Source organism: Myiozetetes cayanensis, unplaced genomic scaffold (assembly GCF_022539395.1).
Source record: "Myiozetetes cayanensis isolate MyiCay16 unplaced genomic scaffold, myiCay2020 scf6-25, whole genome shotgun sequence".
NCBI classification, from domain to species: Eukaryota; Metazoa; Chordata; class Aves; order Passeriformes; family Tyrannidae; genus Myiozetetes; species Myiozetetes cayanensis.
The window spans coordinates 44,044,931-44,068,882 of record NW_026087853.1 but is presented as its reverse complement, the minus strand read 5'-3'; the positions used below and the strand labels follow the sequence as shown (position 1 = coordinate 44,068,882).

At 40.1% G+C, this 23,952-nt stretch overlaps 1 protein-coding gene across 1 annotated transcript; it reads right to left on the bottom strand.

The window, feature by feature from the left end:
- CHKA (choline kinase alpha) lies at nucleotides 1–23,021 on the bottom strand. The gene is made up of 12 exons (XM_050336670.1): nucleotides 22,638–23,021; nucleotides 18,832–18,943; nucleotides 11,956–12,009; nucleotides 8,017–8,130; nucleotides 7,255–7,388; nucleotides 6,961–7,065; nucleotides 6,529–6,587; nucleotides 4,246–4,333; nucleotides 3,223–3,331; nucleotides 2,632–2,738; nucleotides 2,211–2,292; nucleotides 1–1,406 (listed from the first exon to the last, which is right to left on the bottom strand). Exons 1-12 carry the CDS (start codon nucleotides 22,946–22,948, stop codon nucleotides 1,347–1,349), a joined length of 1,335 nt encoding a protein of 444 aa, XP_050192627.1. The 5' UTR covers nucleotides 22,949–23,021; the 3' UTR covers nucleotides 1–1,346.
- Between the last annotated feature and the right edge of the window lie 931 nt (nucleotides 23,022–23,952).

The window sequence follows — 23,952 nt, the reverse complement described above, 5'->3', positions numbered from 1 at the left end:
GTTTTTAAGTGCTTTATATTTATTATAAAGTATTAATAATTGAACATATGGAAAATGACTCTCTATACAAGAGAATAAAATGACAGCTTTTACAAGTTATGCTATACAGTACATGAAATGCTGCACATTTTTCAGCTGCTTGAAACAGTATTTGCTATACAAGTCAAAAAGTGTAGACTTAGAAGTTTATTTTATTTATAATACAGTGTGTTAGAAAGCACAAACAAGTAACATTCAAAATAAACAAGCTCCCAAAAATCTAAAGAAATCTTTAGATGTCATGTACACAGATTATACTCAAGTTTCAATATACATGTTATTGTTCCCCACAAGATGCTCCACTTTACTGAATTGCTGGAACATGATGAGAATTGAAGGTGCAAGAGAAGCACCTCCCAAGCCACATTAAGGACTGGATGGGCAGAGCAATTTCCTGAAGTGTTCTCCACAGTCTTTGGCTCTACTATTTCTTACAGCCATATACTGTGGCAACACAAGAAGAGAGACAGGCTTCAGTTACCGGTATTGTCAATGCCAATCCAGTTATCTGGGGAGCTGCTAGAGCAATTCAAGGCACTCTTCCCAGTGCTGCCAGTCCACAGAACCCCCTGTGCAGGACACAGCATTTTAAGAGACAACCAGGCTGGGCTAAAGCATGTTCTTGAAGGACATGGAATGAACAGTTCAAAACAAACTCCTTCAGAATGCCCAGTTCAAAGCTCATTCATACTTCACTTCCCAGGCACACTAGCTTGAGATAAACATTCATGTATGTGTCAGTAACACTTTAAAGCACACTGCTTCAATGTGTTTAGTTGCTTCTGGTTAAAGTGGTGTAACATAGCAGCAGCTTTGAAGATAGTGTTCATGGGGCATGTTGAACCTAACCTCACAGTAAGTTTTTAAGCCTACTTCACAGTTTAGCAGTTGTCTCCTTCGCTTTTCCTTCTCATTAAGAGGAATGAATCATCTTTTATAACTGTTCTGCTTACAACACAAACCATAATGCCAACACCCCCCCGCAAATGTACTCACAGTAAGTTTGCTCTGATGCATGTGGTATTGACACTTAATTGTAAGCTTCTCCCATAATATAAAATAGCTTCTAGATTGAAAAGATTTAAAGATATTGCACTGTTGTATTTTACTTTTGCCTCCCAATCTCATTCCAAGTATTTACGAAACTGTAAACAAGTCATTTTTATAGTCTTCAGTACTGTACACCTGCATTCCCAGGAACTGGAATTCAGTGACACCTTCGTTAGAGATACAGTAGCCTAAGCACAGTGAAAGTTCTGTCCAGCTGCCCTCTTCATACAGTAACCAACAGGCCACTCCTCCCACATTCACACCTTCAGCTTCCTCTTCTGATCAAAGTAGGCTTCAAATCTGGATAACGCATATTCCTGGAGAAATAAGGGACATTTAGTACTCAATTCAGTAAACAGCTGAGTTTTCTTATTTGGGAAGGGGAAGCATAATGAAGGTATTAACTATGTTACTTTCATAATCCATCATCTCAATGCATTAATTAGCTCTATTTGGGAAGGATAATCTCTCCAGAGGTGTTCTGGCTTCTTAAAATTTCCACCAATCTTATTTCAACTGTAACAATTAACTGCTGCCCAAATGTCAGAAAAAAAAAAGGTATTATAAAGGCCAGGACTTCACTGAAAAGGCTGGCTCCTGCAACAGTTCCTGCAAGATATTCCATGAACCTGACAGTCATATTTTACAGTACACCAAACACAGATCAACAGCCAGACTGATCAGTCTCTCAAGTACAAGTAGCTACCTGGAATGGATACCGTTGCACACTGAACATTAATATGTTGTTTCATGTGTACTTTGAGTACTCAGTTTCAAAAATTCACACTCACTGCATGTTAGCTTCCCTCTTGCACAGAATGCCTTATTGCAGAAGAATGCACCACTGCAAGGCATCATCCCACTGCAAGGCCTGATATACAGGTCTATAGACTCTAAACATAACAATGGGAAAATTTCAGAAGTTTTTAAAATCTTAGAAGTTTTTTACATTCTTAAGGAAAGAGCACAAACTAGTAACAAATGGATTTTTTAAATCTTTACTCCCCTCAAAAGATATTAGTTGCTATGAGAGGTCATTTCATTTACTTTCTGATAATGTACCTACTATAGGTTTAGATTATGCATTTTTAGTTGTGCGAAACTATGATTGAAGAACTTACCAGGTAGCCAAACTCAATGGACGAGATCTTTGCTTGGACAATAGACCACAGACCCCAGAAGAAGTGTGATGCCAGGGCAAACCTGAAATTACAGGGCTATGTTTATTGAGATACCCAGCTAGGTCTCAACACCTTATTTCAATGTCCTGTTAAAACACTATTCCCTAGCGTGGGGATGTCCACACCTTTTCTTCAAGTACAACAAAAATAATTCAATTAGCTTCCCATGTAGTAGTATTTTGTCTACACCAGTATTTGTGTATGACATATCTAAATATTACAATAGACAGATTGTTCTTTACCTCACATAAATAGCTTACAATCTCTCTTGGCTCAATTTTCTCCACCCAGTGAGGTATTTATAAGTAGAGGATTCACAGTGGACCAGTAACTTGAGACACAGTTGTACAAGACAAGTTACCTGTTAACTTCTACCAACACTTCTTCTTCTAGTTTGGACTTCTCTTCGTTGCTCAGACTTTCAAAGCCATCATGGAATGCAGACAGGTAACTGGAGATAAAATGAAGCTAGAAGGCAAGTAAACAACAGAGTTACAACTTTGCACCTCAAGACATACTTGCTTCTTTCAGACCTAGGCAGACCTTCCAATACACTGGCATTTATTTTTTTCCCCAAACACGAACAGTGCTGGAGTTCACTTTAATATTAATGGTGGTTCTAATAATCGCTTGGAAGTCTGGTTTAAGAAAAGACATAATATTAGGACAGGCAACATTTTGCTACTGGAAACTCATTTCACAGTTGCAGTCTGCAACTACTGGACTCTCTGTGGTGGATTGCTACATGGCACATAGTAAATAGTCTATCCTGAATAGCTATTAAGTTACTATGATTATTAAAGCAAAAGTAGCCAGGATTACAGGAAGCGTTACATTTAAGGAAGTCAGGGAGGAAAGTTCTTGGGACACTAAGTCCAAAAGAGAATTGAAAAAGACTTAAGATTTGAAAACTGGACATTGGCATTTTATTAATGATGTTTTATGTGTCTACCTGTTGTTTCTTTGAAGGGTATTTAAGGACACTAGCTTTGAAGAATGGGTACTTTTCATATGAGTAATCATACATCCATTCGCAGAAGTGATTTCCAATGTCAAACCCTCTGGAAAAGAAAAAGAACATCAATATTTTCAAACTAGCAATCTGTTTTTGTTTAAGCAAACCTAAAATCAAGTTTAAAAGCACAAGTCTACTCATAACTTACTTCAGTTTTGCTGAAGGAGCTAGATAATCGATGACTAGAATACAACTTTTTTGCAAGTTATAAAAACCATTTAGTTAAGATGGGCAGTTAAGAATGAAAACTACTGTCTGCATGAAAAAAACTAAACTTTGCTACCAAATTTCATATCAATGTAGACAGTAAAAATACTTGAGTATCCACTACATCTCAGCATGAAGTCAGACACATCTCTAACATTATCACAGGCAAAGAGATCATATTCAAAGTATTCAACATATTTACTTTTACATTATTGGAATTTAGTGTTTCATTATGTTCCAGTTATGGTAATGTTTAATGATCCCAATGACTTCACACACTTAGATCACCCTTAAAACACAGTTAACTAGATGACTGACAGAAGAACAAAAAGCATGTTGTGTAACCATGTAGTGAAAAACCTCGGATTACTCATCTGCAGAGATGAGAAAGCCATTAGAAAGGACAGAAGGAAAAACCACTACAGCAAAGCTGCCCTATATGCATACAAACATACAAAACACCCTTCTCAGCCTCCCACTAGAAAGAAATTTTGACATGCAAGCCAGAAGCCATCTGTGCATACACAAGCCCTCTAGTCTGGACAACCAAGGAGCTCCAACACTCTGCTGTGTGCCTACACTCTACAGCATCAGGACCAGAGCTGTTTTGACTCATTGTATTTGCTGACCACCACTAACAGCTCAGAACAATGATTTGGAATGGACAGACAATCCATAGTGCAGCACTTGGTCTCCCTGTAGAATACAGAAAGTAATACACTTTACTGCTATACAGAAAATAAAGTGATTTACCGGTAATTATAGCTGCTGTATTCAAAGTCAATGAGCATAAGCTTTTGGTTTTCTGAATTCTCTCTGCCTTCCAGAAGTAAGATATTACCTGAAAATTAAGATAATACTGCACATTCATTAAGGTCCCAGGAAAAGTAGAGAAAAACAATACCATACATCTTAAGAAACATTGTGCAGCTAATCCCAGTTATCCCTCATATCTGCACAGAAGAATTATGGGTGTGCTGGTTTTGGCTGGGGTAGTTAATTTACTTCATAGTAGCTGGCATGGGGCCACGTTTGGATTTGTACCAGAAACAGCACTGATAACACAGGGATGTTTTCGCTACTGCTGAGCAGTGTTTATGCAGAGCCCAAGTATTTTCTGCTTCACACCCCACCCCAAAATAGCACTTGGAGGTGCACAACGAGTTATAAGGGGGGATAGCCAGGACAGCTGACTTCAGCTGACCAAAGGGATATTCAAGACCACATGGCATCATGCTCAGTATACAAAGTGTGAGGAAGAAGGAAGAGGGGGGAAAACATTTGGAGCCATGGCATTTGTCTTCCCAAGTCACCATTACATGTGATGGGGCCCTGCTTGCCTGGAGATGGCTGAACACCTGCCTGTCTACGGGAAGCACTCAATGACCTCCTGTTTTGCTTTGCCTGTGGGCACGAGCTTTCACCTTCCCTATCAAACTGCCTTTATCTCAACTCACAAACTCACTTTTACCCTTCCAATTCTCTCTTCCATCCCACTGCAGGGATCAAGTGAGAGGCTCTGCAGGGTTGAGTTGCCAGTTGGGTTTAGTTAAACGACAACAAGAAAAGTCAAGTTGTACTAGCTGTTCACCAGCTCACTGGAAATTGAGATATTTATGATAAACCTTGTAAAGCTGAAAGAAGAAAGTTTTCATCTCTACAGGCAGAGGCAGATTTGTTGTCCCAAGCATCCTGTTTCTTAGAACTAACTGAGGTGGAACTGTCAGCCTTAGCAGTCCTTGCTGCTTTGTTTCTTTCTACAGCTGGAGATCTATAGATTTTGCACCATCTCTCATATATATCTGTGTAGCACTATCATTGATCACACAACACTTGGGACAAGAACTGCTTTTCAGCAGCCTGAAAGCCACAGTCTGACCACTCTGGTGTTCTAATATGTGGCATCACTGGTACCTATAGAAAACTCAGGACATTGCTTCATCTGTGTTTCAATTCACATGTTCACTCTAATTCATCTGAAAGACATCAAGTCGGCCTTTGTCAAGTGCCAGTTAGCAAACAAATTCTGAGTAAGGTCGATTTCTGCAATATTTTGACCTCTCTCCACAGATACATCGGTTCTCCATGCCATACCTTTGCACCAACAGAACAATCACTGTATTTTACAGAACTACCACTCCCCAAATCCCCTGGAACTTTAGGCTCCACAGCTTGCCCTAGCCCTATTATGGTCTGACTCCTCTCGTACTGCACCTTGATCAGCAATGAGACCTCAAACTCCACCACTACTGAGCTAGCTCTTCAGACCTCAAATCAGTGGCTTTTTTGCCTTGTGCTGCCTATTGTTATGTGTCTCTTCTCCAGGCCAGTCCTCTTCCAGGCTAATTCCTCAGCCTTCATTAACAAGGCTGGGACCCCTGAGAACAAAACAGCCCTGCATACAGTCCCAGTACAGCATCCTTCCAGCTCAGCCCAGCTCACCCACTGTACAGGTGACAGAGAACACAACGTACCCAACACCTTCAGTCCTGCCTCCTCTTCCTCTTTTTCAATAACTGGCTCAGGAAAATTGCTATTCCCTCCATGACTCCCAAAGAGCACTTTAAAAAGGTGGATAAGGTTTTCCTAATGGTTCTTATCAGTACAAAATGAAAACTGCTGAGTCAAACTACCTTAGTCTCCATTTTCCCCACCCACTTTACTTTTTCAGTATCCTTTAAAATGACTGAAGTATTATCCTACCTTGACTGTGTATATTGCAGACAGCAAAGAAAGGCATGGTCTAAACAGAAACACCCAAGGCTCCCACCATCAACTGACCTGTACTAACAGAGCACGTGTACATGCTTGGTTTAACCCAGTTAGATACCAGAGTTCTCTTAAAAAGCCTCAAGGGTTGCTGAAGCCATTATACTTTGCTTTGCTACTGCAGCACACCAGAGAGCACAGGCAGCTCTCCAGGGCAGTTACCAGAGCAGCATCTCCACAACGTGGCTGCCTGTCAGAGAGCAAACCAGTAACCAGAAAAAGCTCAGTATTACATCACTGAACAAGACTGAAATATTAGCAGCTTACCTTCTTGACAGTCATTGTGGCAAAATACAACTGGTGATGAAGTAGCTTCAAGCATAGCTCTAGAAAACAGCAATATAGGATCTTGTAAGTAACAAATCACTAAGTTCAGTTCCATTTCCAGGTGAAGATGAATTTTGTCATAAGAATTTGAACTGCTATTCCTTCCCAGCAAGACCCTATTTTCTCAATTAGTAGCCAAACATCAGCACAATTAAGTTTAATTTCACCGATCAGCAAGTCAGATCAGCAACTTGATTGCATCAATTTGTAGTTGTATGAGACTCAGGCTGCCTACAGAACCAAAAACAATCCCCAGCTTGTAAAGTAAAATGAATATAGGGTGTTATACTGTATAATGTGTTTGAACAAGCATATAAAAATCCATACACAAAATTGCAAATTGGAAGATAGCAATAAACAAAATAAGCATACCTTAGACTTTTCATTTCCTTGGGGAGATTGTAACTGAGAAGTTCGTTCAGTTTCCTGGTTTTGGATTCTCTGGTAAATTTAATTCTTAGCACTTGATTTAGATACCTTTTAAAAAAACAGACAATAATACAGCACTGGTGACAATGAGTATATTATTCTTCCTGTACTATGTTACTTCATGTAACAGCTTCTAGGTACAGTGAGAGCTTGTGTTCTCGGGAATTCAGGAAGAATGATCTGCTTATCAAAATTACAACAGGTCACCTTTTTTCCTCAAAGTATTGCATAACTTACTTTTCTATTGTTCCAAAAAGCCACTTAGGTTCTTTATTAAATGGCATTTTCATGCCATGAAATCTAGCCATCTTCTCAGCTATTTCAGCAGATATGTCAGGTAAGCTTAGTTCTTCAGTCCTCAGTTTCCTGCTCTGTAATAAAATACAGTATTCTTAAAGTACAGTTAACTGATTAATCACAAAAGTGTGATTAATTACAAACACTAGTATTAGTCTCCATGTAATATAGTGTGAAATGCTAACACACTACCCAAGCAACAGACTTTTTTCATCCCAGATGAACTTACAAAATTGCTGCCTTGGGAAAAGCTGAGTTAGCCAGCCTAGCTTACTTATGACTTAATCAGTTCTCATCTAGATGAAGACCTGGGGAGTATCACATCTCACACTAAGAATATCTTCAAAGCAGAATGAATATAAATATTTAAGAACATCAAAAGCATCTGCTCTTGTTGCTGTTAGAAGGAAGTGTGACTCAATAGCTTCCCATGCTATGTTTGGTATCTAACAGGCTTTTTATCTTTATTTATTAGCCTCTGCTATAGTTGAAAAGTTTTTAGATATCTCTCCCTGGCAAGCGCTACAATGGGGCTCTCCAACACCCACTATAACTGTATCAAATTACAGCCAGCAATTATTACAAGCTGCCAAGTATTCCATTCCCACATCTCTGCTTTTCTGGGCAGTCCAGCAACCTTCTTGTCATGACTAATTAAAACAGCTACCAGCAGCCCACTAACTAATTATGAACAGGACTTACGGGAATGAATTCCTCCAGTCGCCCTTGTGGAAAGATTCCATACAGCTTTGGGCCAAGCGCTCTCTCTGCAAGAATGGCAAACATAACACTTTCCAGAACCATGGCTTCTGCCCCCTACCAAAAAAATTAAAGCATTAGTTGGTGCTTGCATAGAAATTAACTTGGCTGTACGCAATAGCTACACTTCTACAAAGTGAGACATTTTAGCGCTAGCTTTAAAAAAAGAAGACTCAGCATGTTACTAACCAAAGTTCCCTGACTAGTAACTTTTAGTCAGCATGGGAGCAATACAAACATTTTGCTTTCACGTTTAAAGCTGGGGAGGAAAACCTGTACAGGTACTGTTGGTGGATCAGTTCAAAGGAAAACTGCAAAAACCAAAACATCCTCTCCTGCCTAACCTGTGGGAACTCTGAAAATTCATTTCCTGAAGGAGTTTATCCTATTTAAGTACAGTACAGGAACTACAAATATTATCCTGGATTAACTATTTTAACACACTTCAGATCACTGTCTTACAAAAGGACATTTTAACAACACAAGTGAATAAAGTGAATGACTGAACTAAACTTTTCATTTTGAAGAATGACTTAGGAGTCTATTAAGTACATTTTAGGTATTCTCTATTTTATGTTTAAGAGAGAGTAATTTAAAATCTTAAGGACCACATGCACATGAATAAACATTATTCCTTTTCTACTGCCAACATACCTAAGTTTCAATAACTTTTCTCCAAGGTTTTCTTTACATCAGTAAACTTTGTCCACAACAACCACATGCAGACAGCTTTTTAATATGAATGTTTAAAAATTAATAGAAATATGAAATGTCTCAAAATACAGTTTAAATCACTGAGGTATAACTTTCTTGATAGGCAAGATTATCTGTAAGTAAACACAGAAGCCACATTATAAATCACTACTTCTAGCAATTATGTTAACCAGAATACAGCTGCACTTAAACACTGGAGATCTGCTAAGCCTCTGCCTACTTCTGAGCAACTCATTGCAAAAGTCTGACCCGTGACCCTTAGAAGTATAAGAATTAAGAGCACAAATTTAAGAAAGCTCTGAGGTATTTCTGACTACCAAGCCTTTTGCATTCTTGTAGTCAATGCAGTATCAGACAATAAATAAGTCTACAGAAGATCTGCTCTTGAGTAAGCACCAGAAGTACTGATGATAATTTTTATTATTGACCCACACCTTATTCTGACATCAAGAAATTCTAACATTTCATATGGAAGTATAGTAAAGGTTCATGTAACTGTTCTCATCACTGAAAGCTCAAGACAATTTGCATATGACTGTATTGCATCTGTTCTCCACCACTTTCAACTCCTCAAAGCAACAAATGCATTATCCACTAACAAAATAAAATGGTTTTAGTCATTTCACATGCCCCCCCCCCACCAGATCTGAACTCTTCCATTCAATTCTGAAACCTAATGCCAAGCACCAAAAAGCAAATTAGATACAAGTTACTGAATGTCCATTATTAACCAATACTGACTTTGTCTGTGCCTGGTACAATGCCAGGGTGTTTTAAAAATCTGTTCCTTGTTTTCACATCTTACTGAAAAAACCAACTCACGGTTCTTGGATAACAACAAGTACAAAAAAAATATTATTCATTAAGACATCCCTTCATGCATCAGAAGTGACAACCAGAAATACTGAAAGAGCTACTTCAAGATTAAAAAGTACAGGCAAATATTATCTAAAAGCAGCAGTGTAAGAATATTCCAGTTTGAAAGCTCTGATACTTTAGTCTTAAAAGAAAAAAAAGTTTAGAGCAGCAGCAGAACTTCCTCTACTGTAACAGAAGAGTCACTTGAGAACAAGTCCTGTTAGAGCTCTGGAATAATACCATCTATGTAATCTCAGGCACAAAAGCTTCTGCTTTATAATATCTGATGGACCTTTTACCAAGTCTCCACTCCACACATTATTGTCAAGCATAGCTGTGGTAATAAACTACCAAAGGACATAGAAAATTCTACAGCATACCTAGGTTTGTTCAGTGTCCATATGAGGTATCTGACTCCCCAGATAAATGCTCACCTGACAACTTTTAAAAAGATCAAGCACTGTAATCAAGTAAACGATGTTCCTCAATGCCTTCAAACATTTTGCAATACACTTAAGATGCCAAGACAACAACCTGTTGTTTTAAGCTCTGAACTTCTCAACTTTGATCAGTTTCAAAGAGATGCATCCATAAGCACTTGTATTCAAAACAAGCTTTTGGAGAAGATCTGACCACTCACATTTTTAAATGAATATTTAGAGATGAATGTTGCATTTGAAACTTAAGAACTATAAACACTCTTTACAAGACTTTTCCAGTAGGCAACTCCCATTCAGTCAAGGAGAAATCAAGTCTTTCTGCACTTCAGTTGGAACTGAAGCTTCTGCTTTAATCCTGCTTCAATGAGAAGTTCACTATAAAATACACAAAATAGTAATATTCTGAGGAAAATTACCCCTAACTAGAGCAAAACCAAGGTAAAACTTAGATAATCCCTATTAAAAGACCTTATGAGCTGACAGAAGACTAGCCAACATCTACTCACACTTGTCACACACCAGGCAGCTCAGAACAGCTACAATTCTTTTCCTAATGAACCCAGAGGATTTCATTCTCTCTAAAGGATATCCAGGCAGGACACAATTTTTACCTAGGCACAGGAAGATTAACAAACCCATTCTGACAGTAATTCTTGAGAACACTGATTCAATTATGAAGTTTCAGCACTCCAAGACTAACAGCAGAAAACAACCTACCAGCAGAGAATCACTATTTTCAGGCAATAAATTAACAGTTCTGAAGTTCAAAACCTTGTTTCCCATACTGCAAAATTTCTATGAACTTCTGGTACCAGAGTGGGGCTTGTTTGGGTTTTTGTTTTCTTTATAAAAATTTAAGAACCTTTTTTTTTTTTTACAGGATATGGGGTAAGAGAGAAATCAAGCTACCTCCATTTTTCATCACTGAAGAAAACTGAGGTATCAAACCAGCACATTTTTCAGTTCAGTCTTGGTTCAACTGATTGAAGCTGTTCCAGTAAACTAAACTGAAAGTTCAACGAAACTTCAAAAGCAGTAATTTAACAACAAAAAATTTGAAACCGGTTTCAACTCACTAGAAAAAAAAATCCAAATGCTTAAACTGTTTCAGATGGTATTTCCATAAGGTAAAAAATACAAGGGGAGAAAAGCAGCACTTATCAATTGAGTAAAGTGTACTTTTCCCTAGTCACTGCCAAAATCATTACAGAGCTGAAAACCAATAGTACATAACAAGCAAGGCATCTGGCTAACATGCTGCATCCCTTACTGAAAAAATACTGCCAGGGTAGAAATCTACATTACCAAATCCTATTCAGATGACTTTATGAAAAGTTACACTCAGATAAACATTATGCTTCATGAGCAGAAATGGTGCCAAATGCAAGAACTTTAAAGTTTGCAGAACACAGATGATCCAAGCACAGTGCTAATCAGAAACACTTTGTGTCCAAGAGCAAGTTCTCTCCAGCTCCGTTTACTTTCCTCAGAGGAGTTCACTGATATATTAGAAAATAGGGATTAGGTCAAGCAGAGGACTGACCTTTGTGTACTAAAGAAGGAAGAGTCTAATACTAGAAATAGCAGTATTGATACCAATGTTCGAATTTAGGGTAGGATTCATGGCTGTTTCTTCATGATGTGGAATGCTTAAATCTTTCCTAACTATGTCCAGACATTCACATCACAATATTACTTCTATGAGCAAATAAATTTTTCTTTATTACTTTTATTGTTTCTAGAAACAGTCCAGAAACATTTTATAGTTTCTACAACTAGGTAGAGTAACTACTGGTTTAAAACAAGTAGGATCACTACATTTCCCTATAACATATAAAATTCTGTAAAATAAGCGAATGTAATTACTCACTTGTAAGTCATTTTCCTTCTGAGACTGTACAGACTCTCCCTTATCACAGGACCTCTATGAATGAGAAAAACCAAACACAATGAGAAGATGAAATTTAACATGATTAACCTGCAACCACCAGAACAAAGGGAGTAGAAGTGCCAGCTACAATTAACTAGAAGTCTCAACACTGTCTTGGATCTGTGACAGCTACAGCACTAGTATCCATCTGACCTCTGACCAGCACACTACTTCAACAATTCCAAAACCTTTCAAAAGGATGTGCCACTGAGATCAAGCCACTTATAAATACCTGATTTTCAGGTAGGTTTTTATTGCTTCCCAGTCTACCAAATGTACCATAAGCTTAGAGGAACATTTTTAATTAAGAGAAAATTAAGTCCCTCTGCATGACATCTGGGATGATATTCTTCCAGCCAAAGCACTTGAGACACATTACAGAGATTACATACAAGCCTTAGGACTATTAAAAAGAGGCATGTTACGAAGGCTACAAAGCACTTGGTTTTTCCTGTTGTCTTATTTTCCAAATTTCTTGTGACTAGAATTTCCTTATTAAGAGCACACTGCCTAGGCTATATCTCCAATGTACCACTGGCTGGCCATGCAAATGCAAGATTTTTCTGCAAGTGAATTGCCCATGTAAGCTAGAGGTGTCTCACTGAGAACTACAGCATACTAGCAAAACTTTAACAAATTCCATGCATAAATGATTGTGCTAGGGTTGTTAACAGTCATTATAAAGCAGTTGCAGAGTATTAAACCATACCACCAGCAACTGAACCCTCAATGGCACATGCTTTTAATAGAGCTGCATCAAGATGTATTAAAAATCTTGTCCTTTAAAGGGTTTGAAGGTAAGGAGAAGAGAAAGCAAATATCTGCTTAGAATTAGTGACAGTTTGTGGCTGCTATTTATGTTGCAATTCCACCATTGACTGTTTAAACCAGACTAGCTTTAGAGGCCCATAAAGGCAGCCTGCATCTCTACCTTCTGAACACAAACATTTCATTCACGGAACCATGTGCATACCTTTCTGTTCCAAAGCTCTAACATGTCCAAAACAAGGGTGGAAATATGAACTTAATAGAATACAGTTAAGCAACACCAGCTGCCTTAAGTACAATACAACAAGCTAATGATTTACACAAGCTATGCAGTTACAGTATCTCAAACGCTATAGAAGAAGGATAGTTAACATGAATCGATGGTCTTTCAGCAAGTACTTCCCATAACAATTATAAAATAAGTTTAAAACAAAACAATGTGGAAACTACTATTACTTTATATTCCTTTCAAGGAAATTAATAAAAGTCCAAACATATTCACTACAGCTAAATGTGTAACTACTTAATAGCATTAAGGTCATTTACAGAAGGCTTCTCTGAACAAGCATGTCCTACATCAATACCACTCACAGATTTTTCTTGAGCAGTCAGAAGGTTACTCACCATCCAGGAGTCTTTCCTGATAAATGGTGCTCTCAGAATGGTTCAGTTCAGCAGAAGATAAGCAGATTAAACTTTTCCCTAGAACCTGAACTGGCATCTGCTTTCCAGAAGTCATAGTGCATAAAGAGCTAGCCAGTTCCAAGAGTCCACCTCAAATTCGTGTTGGAGAGAGCCTAATGGCATCTACTGTGCCATTAGAGAGAGACAGGTAGGGCTGTGTACTGCAGAGTCATCACAAGAGGAGACTTCTGCAGCATCCCTTCCTCTTTTCTGTTCCCTCAGCATGGAGCATTAGTGTCCAAAAGAGAATGAATATGAATTTGTAAATAACTTCCAAATATGAATGGGAGCTTGGAGAGGATCAATCTTCACACATGGCCATGTACTCAGCCTAGAGTTAGGAAAGTCTACACTACATACGGTCAAGGAGAATGAAGTAAGCAGGATGCAATTTTATGTAATAGAAGAGTTTGGTTAAACTAAGTTTATCAGATATTAAAGTAGTAGAATTTGATTGTTTCCTGATTGCACAGTCACCTACGAGAACAGTGGCTCAAAGCAAAACATCTATTACGATGAGGCGTTTGATCAACCTACTTAGCTCACTTGTTCTTGGCAAAACCAATGCAAACTTCAGCTTTTCTGTAAACTAGAAATGGACATGTGTTTTGTAGCTTTAAGATTTCTTTAAATATTTGTTCAGCGCTTCTTTTATTGTGGGAATGTTTATTCTCAAGGTAGACTGAGAAAGCTCACTACACTTTTAGTAAGGGAGAACAGCTATACGTAACAGAAGTTTTTAGAGTCTAATTTGTGATCATGTAAATTGATTTTAATGCAGGATACAAGATCAAAATCCTAGAATGGAGGACATTGATCTGTACATTGATCTGTGATCAGAAGATGACCAGACAGTGTTTATGCATCTGGCAGCCTGACACAGAAAATTGAGTTCAACATGTTCTCCCTGATGCCCCTGATTTATTTCTCTTGTAGCTGGGAGATCTGTATCAATAATCCCAAATGATGCTTGGCCAGAGAATTCTGTACAGAGAAGGAACTTGCATTTCTTTTTTTCTCAAATAACTTTAGCTCTGCTCACAAATTTAACATTATAACTCAATTTTTCTGAGTTTACTCAGCTTTAATTTTCAGTACTTCAAAATACTGCAATACCTTGATTTAGACAAATCCCTAGGAATTCAAATCTCAAGAAATTACAACATTACAAGGAACTGCCTCAGGGGTTAGAGGTGATCTGTGCAGGGGAAGCTTTTTTAGAAGCTGTTGGAAGACATCAATTTGAATTTCAGTGTTCAGGAACAAGACCAGCTTTAGATTCAGCAATAATTACGTCTGCTTCTAAGGATCTGCAGCCAATCACCTATCCCTGTCAGACCTGAAGGAACTGATACTAATTTGCTGTAGTCCTAAAATCTAGCATGTAAAGAATTCCCAGTTCAAGCTCTACGAAAGCCACAAAGACATCTCTAATCCTCTTCATTTCAAGCCACCATTCTCTTATGAGGGAGCAGAGAAAAGGAAGTAGCAGTTTTTTCATATTCTGTCATTGTTGTAAACATTCAGATGCAGACAGTAGTAGCTGGTGCTACTTAAGGCTTATTTTTAAACAACGAAATCCAGTACTAAAGAAAATGAAAGCTGTAGAGAATGCTCCAACTTCAGAGATCTCATACTATACCGTGAATCGTGTCTGTCACCTGGAAACCAGAGTGCTCTAGGCACGATCGCATGGGCAAGCCTGCAGCAGAGAACACATGCATATACAACTAAAGTGGTACATTACCCCCAGAACACCCTTAACTCCACCCAACACAAATATATCCCCGTAAGAGGTGCTTGGTTTCTTTCAAGCCGTCTGCCAGTGCCAGGGATTTGTAGTTACTCCATGCTACAAACAGACATGGACACCAACAACCACAGAAGACGTTGATAATTACAGTTACACAGCAGTCTGCATTTTATTTAGTTACACAAAATAAAAGGCAGCAAGGCAGGTATGGAAAAGATTTACCACGGAACTGTGGCAGCCATTTATACTTATTTTGCATCTGCTCACACAGAGATTGAGAGACCAGAGAGGAACATTAGGTATACTGGTTTGTTTTTCTCATTTATACACAAGATTTTGTTTTGGTTGTTGCAAAGTAAAAGAGCCCCAGTGAATCAGAGTTCAAGGTTCTTTTGACATGTATGAAGGAATGGGAATCAATCCCCAAGTTACCTTTTGCTGGGTGAACTTTAAAAAAAATTCACCTCAATTTAAGCTTTTTTTTGTTGTTGCTATCTTATGTTGAAATCCTATCAGCATTTCTAAGATGTTATTCTGAATTTAAGTAGAAACACTAGTGATCTGCATATGAAGTCCAATTTTTAAAGTCTGGACTTTAAGTGGCATATTGATGGAGAACCTTTTGTTTCAGTTGTTAACACTAATACAAACAACAGAAAGACATTTTATCACAAAGAGTTTTACTTTCAATGCTCCCCTTTAAATTTAGTAACTAAGCTGGAGCAAGAATAAGTGAAGTAGAGTAAGACATTTCCCTTTTTTCAGTGTAGGACATATCTGCATTGTGCCTCAAACATTTGAGTTTTAATGTGGTTAGTACTTTAACCTGTCACAAGTACAATACTTGTCTTTAAAAAAAAAAAGTTCTGCTCAAGGATATACTCAAGAGAAGTCCTTGATTTATGAACATCCATGCCAGTGAGACCATTCATAATAATGGCCAAGCCAGTACACTTCATCACCCCCCAACTCCCCCCAAAACAGTCATGCACACAAGAAATTGGTTTAAACATATCAGCTATGACAGAGGAAGGCACAAAGCCTTCCCTGTGTGGCAGCTTTGGCCAGCTGGCATGGTTTGTATTGGATGAGTTTCATGTACTGACATTTGTGTCTTCCAAGAGTCATAATAAGCAAACTGGAACTATTTTCAAACTGCAAAAAAGGTTCCTTTAAAAGGTGGCTCAAAGAATTATGGTGCCAGTATAATTCATTCTGAAGTTAGTAATCAGGTATCCATTTTTCACTTGTATTCAAAATATTAAACTTGTCTTCTGTACATACAACAATTTGGTGCAGGTTGCTATAAATATACAGTATTTACAGTAAGGATTGAGAGCTGATATCACTGTTTTATGCTCCAATTTCAACAGAAAGTAAAATGGACAAGAGTTAAAACATGCTACAAAGGCTCAAACAAACAAGTGGTAACTACTAATACCCAGTGGCAGTTACAATTAAGTCATTGAGAATTAAGTTGTGATTTTAGCGTAAGGTCTCAAAATGCAACTTACTTAAGCACTGTCCCTTAATTTCTACAGGGTTTTCAACTTAAGCAACTTTACTAAAAAATATCAAATTACTCCCTCTTAACAGGCTCATCATAACATTCTGCTTATGCCACCCAGAAACTCACAGGAATCCTATGTGAGGTTTTCAAAACATCCCAATAAAACAGTTTGCTTATATTTTAACTTGCATTTAAGGTAGAGGGGCTGGAAGAGACAAATGTTTGTTGACAAAAATTGTGAACCTCAATGCAATCTGAAAGTTTTACCTTGGGACTTTCTCTGCTTACTTAACCTTTAGTGAACTGCACCAACAAGAGCAGTCATTTCACTGCCACTACGGAAATAAAGGAAGTTAGACATCTCAAAAGATCCTTCAACACCAAGAGTAGAAAGGTTAGAAAGTTATGAACACACTTTCAATTTTCAAATCAAATTAGTTCTGATTTTAGAGCCCCAAAATTAATTTTGATTTCTTCAGTGCATAGGGGCACAGAAAAGGCAAGTTAAAAAACACCCTGAGGGAAGAGGAGCACAACCAAATTCTAGAGTCCACTTTTCCTTTGAAATACAAGGGAAAGGCCACATTTCTTCACAGCTCTTGGGCAACAGAAGCTCTACTACTACAAAAGTTTTACAGCCCATGCTCCTACTCAAGCATGCTACGTATTAAGCCAGCATTACATTAATAATCCTGAAAAAAAACCCCAAACTTAGTATCAACCCTAGAAATCATTTTGAAAACAAAGTCTCTAACCACCATTTTTTTCCCTCTGCTTTTGGTTTCTCTTAAACTAAAAACTATTTCAGCTTGAATTCATTAACTTCTACACACTTTTCTTCTTTGAGTTTAACTTTCCCAACACACATACAGTGGTGTAGCCAAGCATTTCATACTATTTCAAACCACTGGAATATTTGACATACTTCTGGTAAAGTTTACCACCACAGGAAAGTTAATAACTCACATAATATAATAAAAGAAGACTTTAAAGTCAGTAAAGCGACACTATCCAATGAGACCTAATAATAAGTTTGGTCAAGACAGCAGAAGCAGGAAGAATGGGCTGAAATTTCAGGAACAGTCAATCTCCTGCAGATACTGGATCAGTTGCGCAAAGCAAGTGACTGAGTACTGGAAAATATAAAATTAATGGATAATAAAACCAGAACCCTCTAAGTCAAATAGAAACAACTGCCAGCATAAAAATATCATGTTATGAAGCTGCAATTTTTCATAAGATTAAACACTTACATTATGATTACTTATTTGCAATATAACCAAATGTGTAGCAGAGATGGGTAAGAAGATCTGCTGTATGGTCCTACAGTAACAGTCTGTAAACTTTAGAAGAGATCACCTTTACAAAATATTCTTGCTTTTAAACCTTAGTATTTGAAACAGATTTGCCAACCACTTCTCTTAAGGTTTGACAAATTTCAGTATTATTTACATTTTACTAACCAAATAAAAGTAACATTAGAAGAGCTCCACAAACACCTGTTTAAGCTTCTACGCCATCTATGAGGCATATCACACATTTAGGAAAGCATGTTTTGGAATGAGATGACTACAGTACTGATGTTCGCGCTTCATTCTTATTCTAACGCTATAGATCAAGTTTTCCAGCAACACAATTACTCATGAGATCTAATAAAATGCTTGGGCACTGTACAAGCTTGACAAAACATTCAACTAATCTCTGAGATTCATAAGTGCTACCAAGATTAAAATTAAGCAGTTTAGTCTCTGGCAATCTTGCTAGTTATGTCAAAGTCCTACATTCTGTACAGAAGCAAACTTTTCTGAAACACCACAGTCCAAACTTAACACCATAAACAAAACATTAGTGCTCAAACAGACAGCAAATGAGCCTTCAGTTAACACACGCCAGTCAGGACCTGTGTAGAAATGAGTGTAAGTTCTAGACAGTAACAAACCATGAAGAAAATTACTTTCGGCTAGCAATTTACCACACCCGCCCCCAGTAAAACACATTCCCCAAAAGATAAAGTTGCACAGTGTCACAAATGTAGTTCTCCAAAGATATTACAATGAAGCGACAGAAACCCTCCCACTCCCAAAGCACTCCGTGTACTCACCATCTGCAGGATTGCACCGTATAAGCGCAGGAGAACTTTCCGTGGTTCATCTGCAACTGTCTCAATGGTATCAGGTAGTGAGCACTGAAACAGCATGTTGCTGAGGCCACCTCTAAAAAGAGAAAAATACATTTATCAGGTAACTTGCATGACCATACATGTTTCATTTTCAACAAATTAGAGGTGCACATAGCTTTTGGCACAATTAGTTGGTCTACTCTAACAGGAAAAACAGTTTTCTAACAGTACCAGTAACTCATAACATATAAAGCTTTGATAAAAAAATATCAGCTTCACGCTTAATGTATAGTTCCCCATCAAGATCTATTGATCCAAATCACAGCTCAAGCTATGAACAAACTGATGTGAAAATGCAACATGCAACTAAGATGTAGACTTCTGTAAATTTTTTTCAGTGATGGAGTCTTGTCAAATATACTTGGCTGCACAAGCAAAACATTGGCAGAATAAGTTTAAAACCATGCTGTGAATATAAAAGTTTGACTTAAGAGTTGGTATCAAAGGGATGGCAGCTACAAAGTTCAGCTATAAAGATTTAACCTGAATACCTGTGCTACAGCATTGCTGATGAAAGTCTTATGCTGTTGTTCTTAGGGGGCACACTTTCAATTTTGAAATTTACAATAAAGTTCTTTATTTTAAAGAAGTTGCTCATATTTATTTGTCAAATCTAAAGTTACACTCAGAATCTCATCAAGATAGACACAAACTAGGGAGATCTGTGCTTCAATCACCCAGGTGTTACACAAACATGCTGGCTTTTCATATAATTAGTTTTACAACAGTGTTTTTAAAGAAAAAGTGGCAGCATTTGTTTTCTACAGCTTTACCAGTCCCGATAGATAATAGATCGGAGAAACTAAGTTTCTTGATGTTCTAGTAGCTCACTAAGAACATCCATCTACTCAACCCACATTTTCTCTACTGCACTGACTTTCCACATTCTTTTCATTATCATTATGTTCATTGATGAAGTTCTCAAATTTCTCTTCTGCAAGAGATTTTACCTACAACTTCTTCCTCTCCTGTAAGAGGAAAAAAAGTACTGAAACCCCTCTGGTTTGCTTGCAAAATAGAAATGCAAATCAGCTCTACTGAAAAGTGTTGTCTGTCTCATCATTAAAGAAACGGCTTTCAAAACCAGGTACAATCCAGAGTGGCTAGCAGTAAAGGGATGAGGTAGCACATATTTTTAAAAGTAACTTTACTTACAGCATGCTACATAGTTTACCACTATGGATTCTACTCTACACTTTGTCACGCTGTGACCTTCTTCGAAACCTAATACAGTTTTTTCCTAATCACCCAAACCATAAGTATTTAGTATTACCTTGCAGTGTGCCTGGATTCCATGAATTCACAACAGATCCAAAATGCAGTGGCTAAAATGCAGTTCTTAATCCTAACCTGACATTCCTCTCAATGCTTTTTCAAATATTCTTCTGGGTTTTCTTCCAGCACAATGGGGAAGTAGTAAAGACTTTCTGAAGAAAAAGGCTACCAAGGAGACAAGGGCTGGCCTACATATCCAAAGTCAATGATTGAGAAGGAAAAAAAAAACCTCAAGAAAACAGGGTAAAACAGCAGCTGCACAACATGCTTAAGAAAGGAGACAGAAGAGAACCAGGTGGCTTGGCAGGCATCCAAAAAAAAGGATGTTTAGAGACAAGAGATATGAAGCAACTTTGAACCATGAAGGTGAACAGCTAGAAAAAACCCAAGAGACAGATGGAAAGGATATCAAACAAAGAGCAAAGCCAGCTATTCAGATGCAATCTGAACACTGGTTGGTTATACTAACTTCTGACTTCATCTGAACTGCGTTAAACAGATTTTTTTTTTAAATATTTGCCACCTTTTCTAAGACTGATGAAAATTTTGGTGAAAACATCAATACTTAAATAGAAAAACTAAACACACTGAAACCCACTTTACAAAAAAATACTGGATTAAAGCTCAAAAACCTGTATAGTTTCATTACTTAAACACATGCTCAGCCTGCACACAGTACATGAAAGCCCAGAAACTCTTCTTTTATACCAGACAAGACAAACAGGAGCGTCTCACTGAGGCTGAACTCCATTAAACAGAAGTTTCCCTATAGTTTTAAGCATTTAAGACTTCAAAAGGTACCTCTAATCAAGGAAATCCATACGGGAGTGTAATAAAAGGCATTGTTCTCCTGAAAGGTCAGTAGACTCAACCGCTTGTTTAAGGGTCAAAAGGGCACATCTCACTCATACAGATAAAGCTACCAGTTAGTTTACTGCTACAAATTACTCCAAAAGGAAGCCCTTCCAAAAGGGTCGCCTATATTCAAAGTTACCCCTAACCACAGCCACAGCAGTTAGATGTGCCTATGTATTTGCATTCTGATTAGATGTGAATCTTTCTCTGCTCTCTGACAACAAGAACTGCATCCCTTCACCCTATGATACCAAATACATGGCAGCTCTTCTTGAACGTGATTTTGCACTCAAAACAGCAATACTGATGGACACATTGGAAAATGCACACTGGGTGCTTGACTTCGTGAAACTAGAATCAGCAAACCAATACGATACATTTTCTGTGGATTGAAATAGTGGGAAGGCTTTTGCCAAAAAAAAAAAAAAAAAAAAAAGCAACTGCCAATTAGCATGGCTTTACACATTCTTAAGTTTCAGCCCACCTTCTCTTCTTCCCCAATCTGGAAGCCACCAAGCCATTTTGGAGTGGTGTCTTAGAAAGGAAGTTTCCAAGAAATGCAAAGGTAACTGCGCTAAAACATGTGCTAAAACATGCTGACCAAAGTCAGCAGTACACATTAATACTGACGAAAACTTGAACAAATCAAACTACAGACATATCAGACCAGTCTGTTTAGGAACTGTATCAGTCTTCTAAGAATTCTCTCCCATTATGATCTTATGATCATGTCAAGCGAGAAGAAGTGATCTAGAAATACTAATACTACCTGCACTGGCTCTCAATGAGTTGCCCATTTTTAATAAGGCTTTTAAAACGCATTTAGAAATGAGCAGGATGGGATTTTGATCATACTTTTATACATCAGAGCTCTGTCAAATGTTTATGATTCCTTAGCTAACAAGAGTAGATGTGCGTATATTTTGTATATGAACAAAAGTAGAAACACTAGGAAAGCAAACTCAGAGGGGAGTTTGCTCTTTAAAACTGTAGATGACTCGACATTTGATCAGGTAGAATGACCAATCATGGAGACGCTAGAAAAGCGGTGTACAAACGGGAAACTCTAAACTAACACCGGTTTAGTTAAAATAAAATTAAGAGGCAAGAATCTCAAACACATTACCTCATATGGCTTCGAGAACATCCCCAATTTACATATTTCTGCTGCCAACGTGCAGAGTCACAAGCACTCGCTACTGTGTGCGCTGGAAGATGACTCACATCATCGATACATCGCGTTCACCTGCTGACTGCTCCATCCGGAGCAGCCGGGGCCCTTTCCCCCGGCAGGGCGCTGCGGGCGCGGAGCAGCGGTTCGTGCCGGCTCCATCCCTTCCACCGCCGCGGCCCGGGGCTCCTCCCCCGGCGCGGGGCCGACACGGGGCCGGCGCGATGCAGCAGCCGCAGCAGCCGCCGCCCCCCCGCACCGCCACCCGCTCCGGCACGGGGGTGCGGCGGCCAGCCCGCCGCCCTCCGCCCTCAGAGCCCAATTCAGGAGGGATTTCAAAAAATAACACGAAATAAAAGTGAGAGCCCCTCGCCCCCCGCGCCGAGGGTGCCCCGCCCCCCGGTACCGCCCGCCCCCCCGCGCTGACCTGATGGGGCTGATGTGGAGCTGCTCCTCCCGCAGCCCCCGCCAGGCCCCCGGCAGGAACTCCTTGCACCACAGATACGCCCGCCGCTGCGTCTGGGGGTCGAGCGGCGGCGGCTCCTCCTCGGGTGGCGGCGGCAGCGCCGGGGGCGGGGTCGCGGCGCCACCGCCTCTGCCCGCCGCGGCGGGGTCCTTCCCCTCGGGGTCAGGATGAGCCAGCGGCGAGGGCGGCTGCCCGGCCGCGGCGGACCCGCGACCGAGGAGGAGCCCGAGCGGGGATGGGTCGGCGTCGCCGTTGCAGAACTTGGTTTTCATGGCGCGGCGGCCGTTGGGGCGGCGGGCGGGGGCGGCAGCGGCTCGCACGCGTCCCTCCACCGTCGGCGCCGGCGGCGAGTGAGCCCCGCGCTCGCGCCCGGCCCCCCACTTTATAGGGCGGCTCGGCACGCGGGCCCGCTCGCGCCTCACGCTTCCCTCCCGCTTGCCCCTGAGTGGCTGGAGCCGGCCCTCGGCTCCGCCCCCGCAGCGGGGGGTGGGCGGGGAAAGGGAGGGGGATGCGCGCGCGCGCCCGGCTCGCGGCTCCTGCGGGGGCCTGCGATTGGCTGTGCGCGCGAGGGGAGCACGAGGCGCTGGCCCGCGGGGCGGGGGCCGAGCCCGAGGGGAGCGCTGAGGGGAGCGCTGAGGGACGGGGGGAGGCGGGACAGGGAAGGGGCACATCGCGGGCGCCGTGCGGGGGAGCGGAGCCGCTCTGCCTGCCGTGCTGCGGTGCTGGATGGAGCCGGCACCCCCGCAGGCAGGGCTGGCCGTGCCGAGCCTGCACGGCGCGCCAGCGCCGTTCGCCCCGTGACGTGCCACCGAAATATGCGGGAAATCCCCTTGCGGTGTGAAGTGGATGGCGGCGATGAACCATATGCTTATTTAAAATCTGCTCCGTGCGGAAAGTTACCCAGCCACTTTCATTTATCATGTGTGAGGGCTGGTTCATGCCCGCATGGTAAACTGGTCTCTCGTGGCTCGGGAGAAAATCCTGAACAAAAGGGTAAAGCGACAGAAACAAAAATAGTGGCCACACGCAGTGCTTCCGAGCTGAGTTTCTTTGATAGTTTTGGCATTGGAAAGAAATGTCTTCCCGTTTTGGGAAACGCCAGCACCTGCCTTACGGTGCTTCCCCGCGGCACCCGAGGGTGGGAGCGGCGATGTCACTCCCAGCTGGAGGAGCCGCGGCTTTTGGCTGAGACATTACCAGACTAGTGTAGAGGCGGAGCGATGTATGAATTAGGAATGCCAAACTGGCACAGAAGAGACACGGATTTTCTTTTCTC

Bases quoted from the DNA above. Each gene is read 5' to 3' on its own strand.
- CHKA (XM_050336670.1), bottom strand. From the start codon at position 22,948: ATGAAAACCAAGTTCTGCAACGGCGACGCCGACCCATCCCCGCTCGGG. The intron at 8,131-11,955 runs GTGAGTAATTAC...TTTTTTTGGTAG, and splicing joins AGAAGGAAAATGACTTACAA to GGGGCAGAAGCCATGGTTCT. The intron at 2,293-2,631 runs GTAACTTGTCTT...CTGTAATTTCAG, and splicing joins GTGTTGGTAGAAGTTAACAG to GTTTGCCCTGGCATCACACT.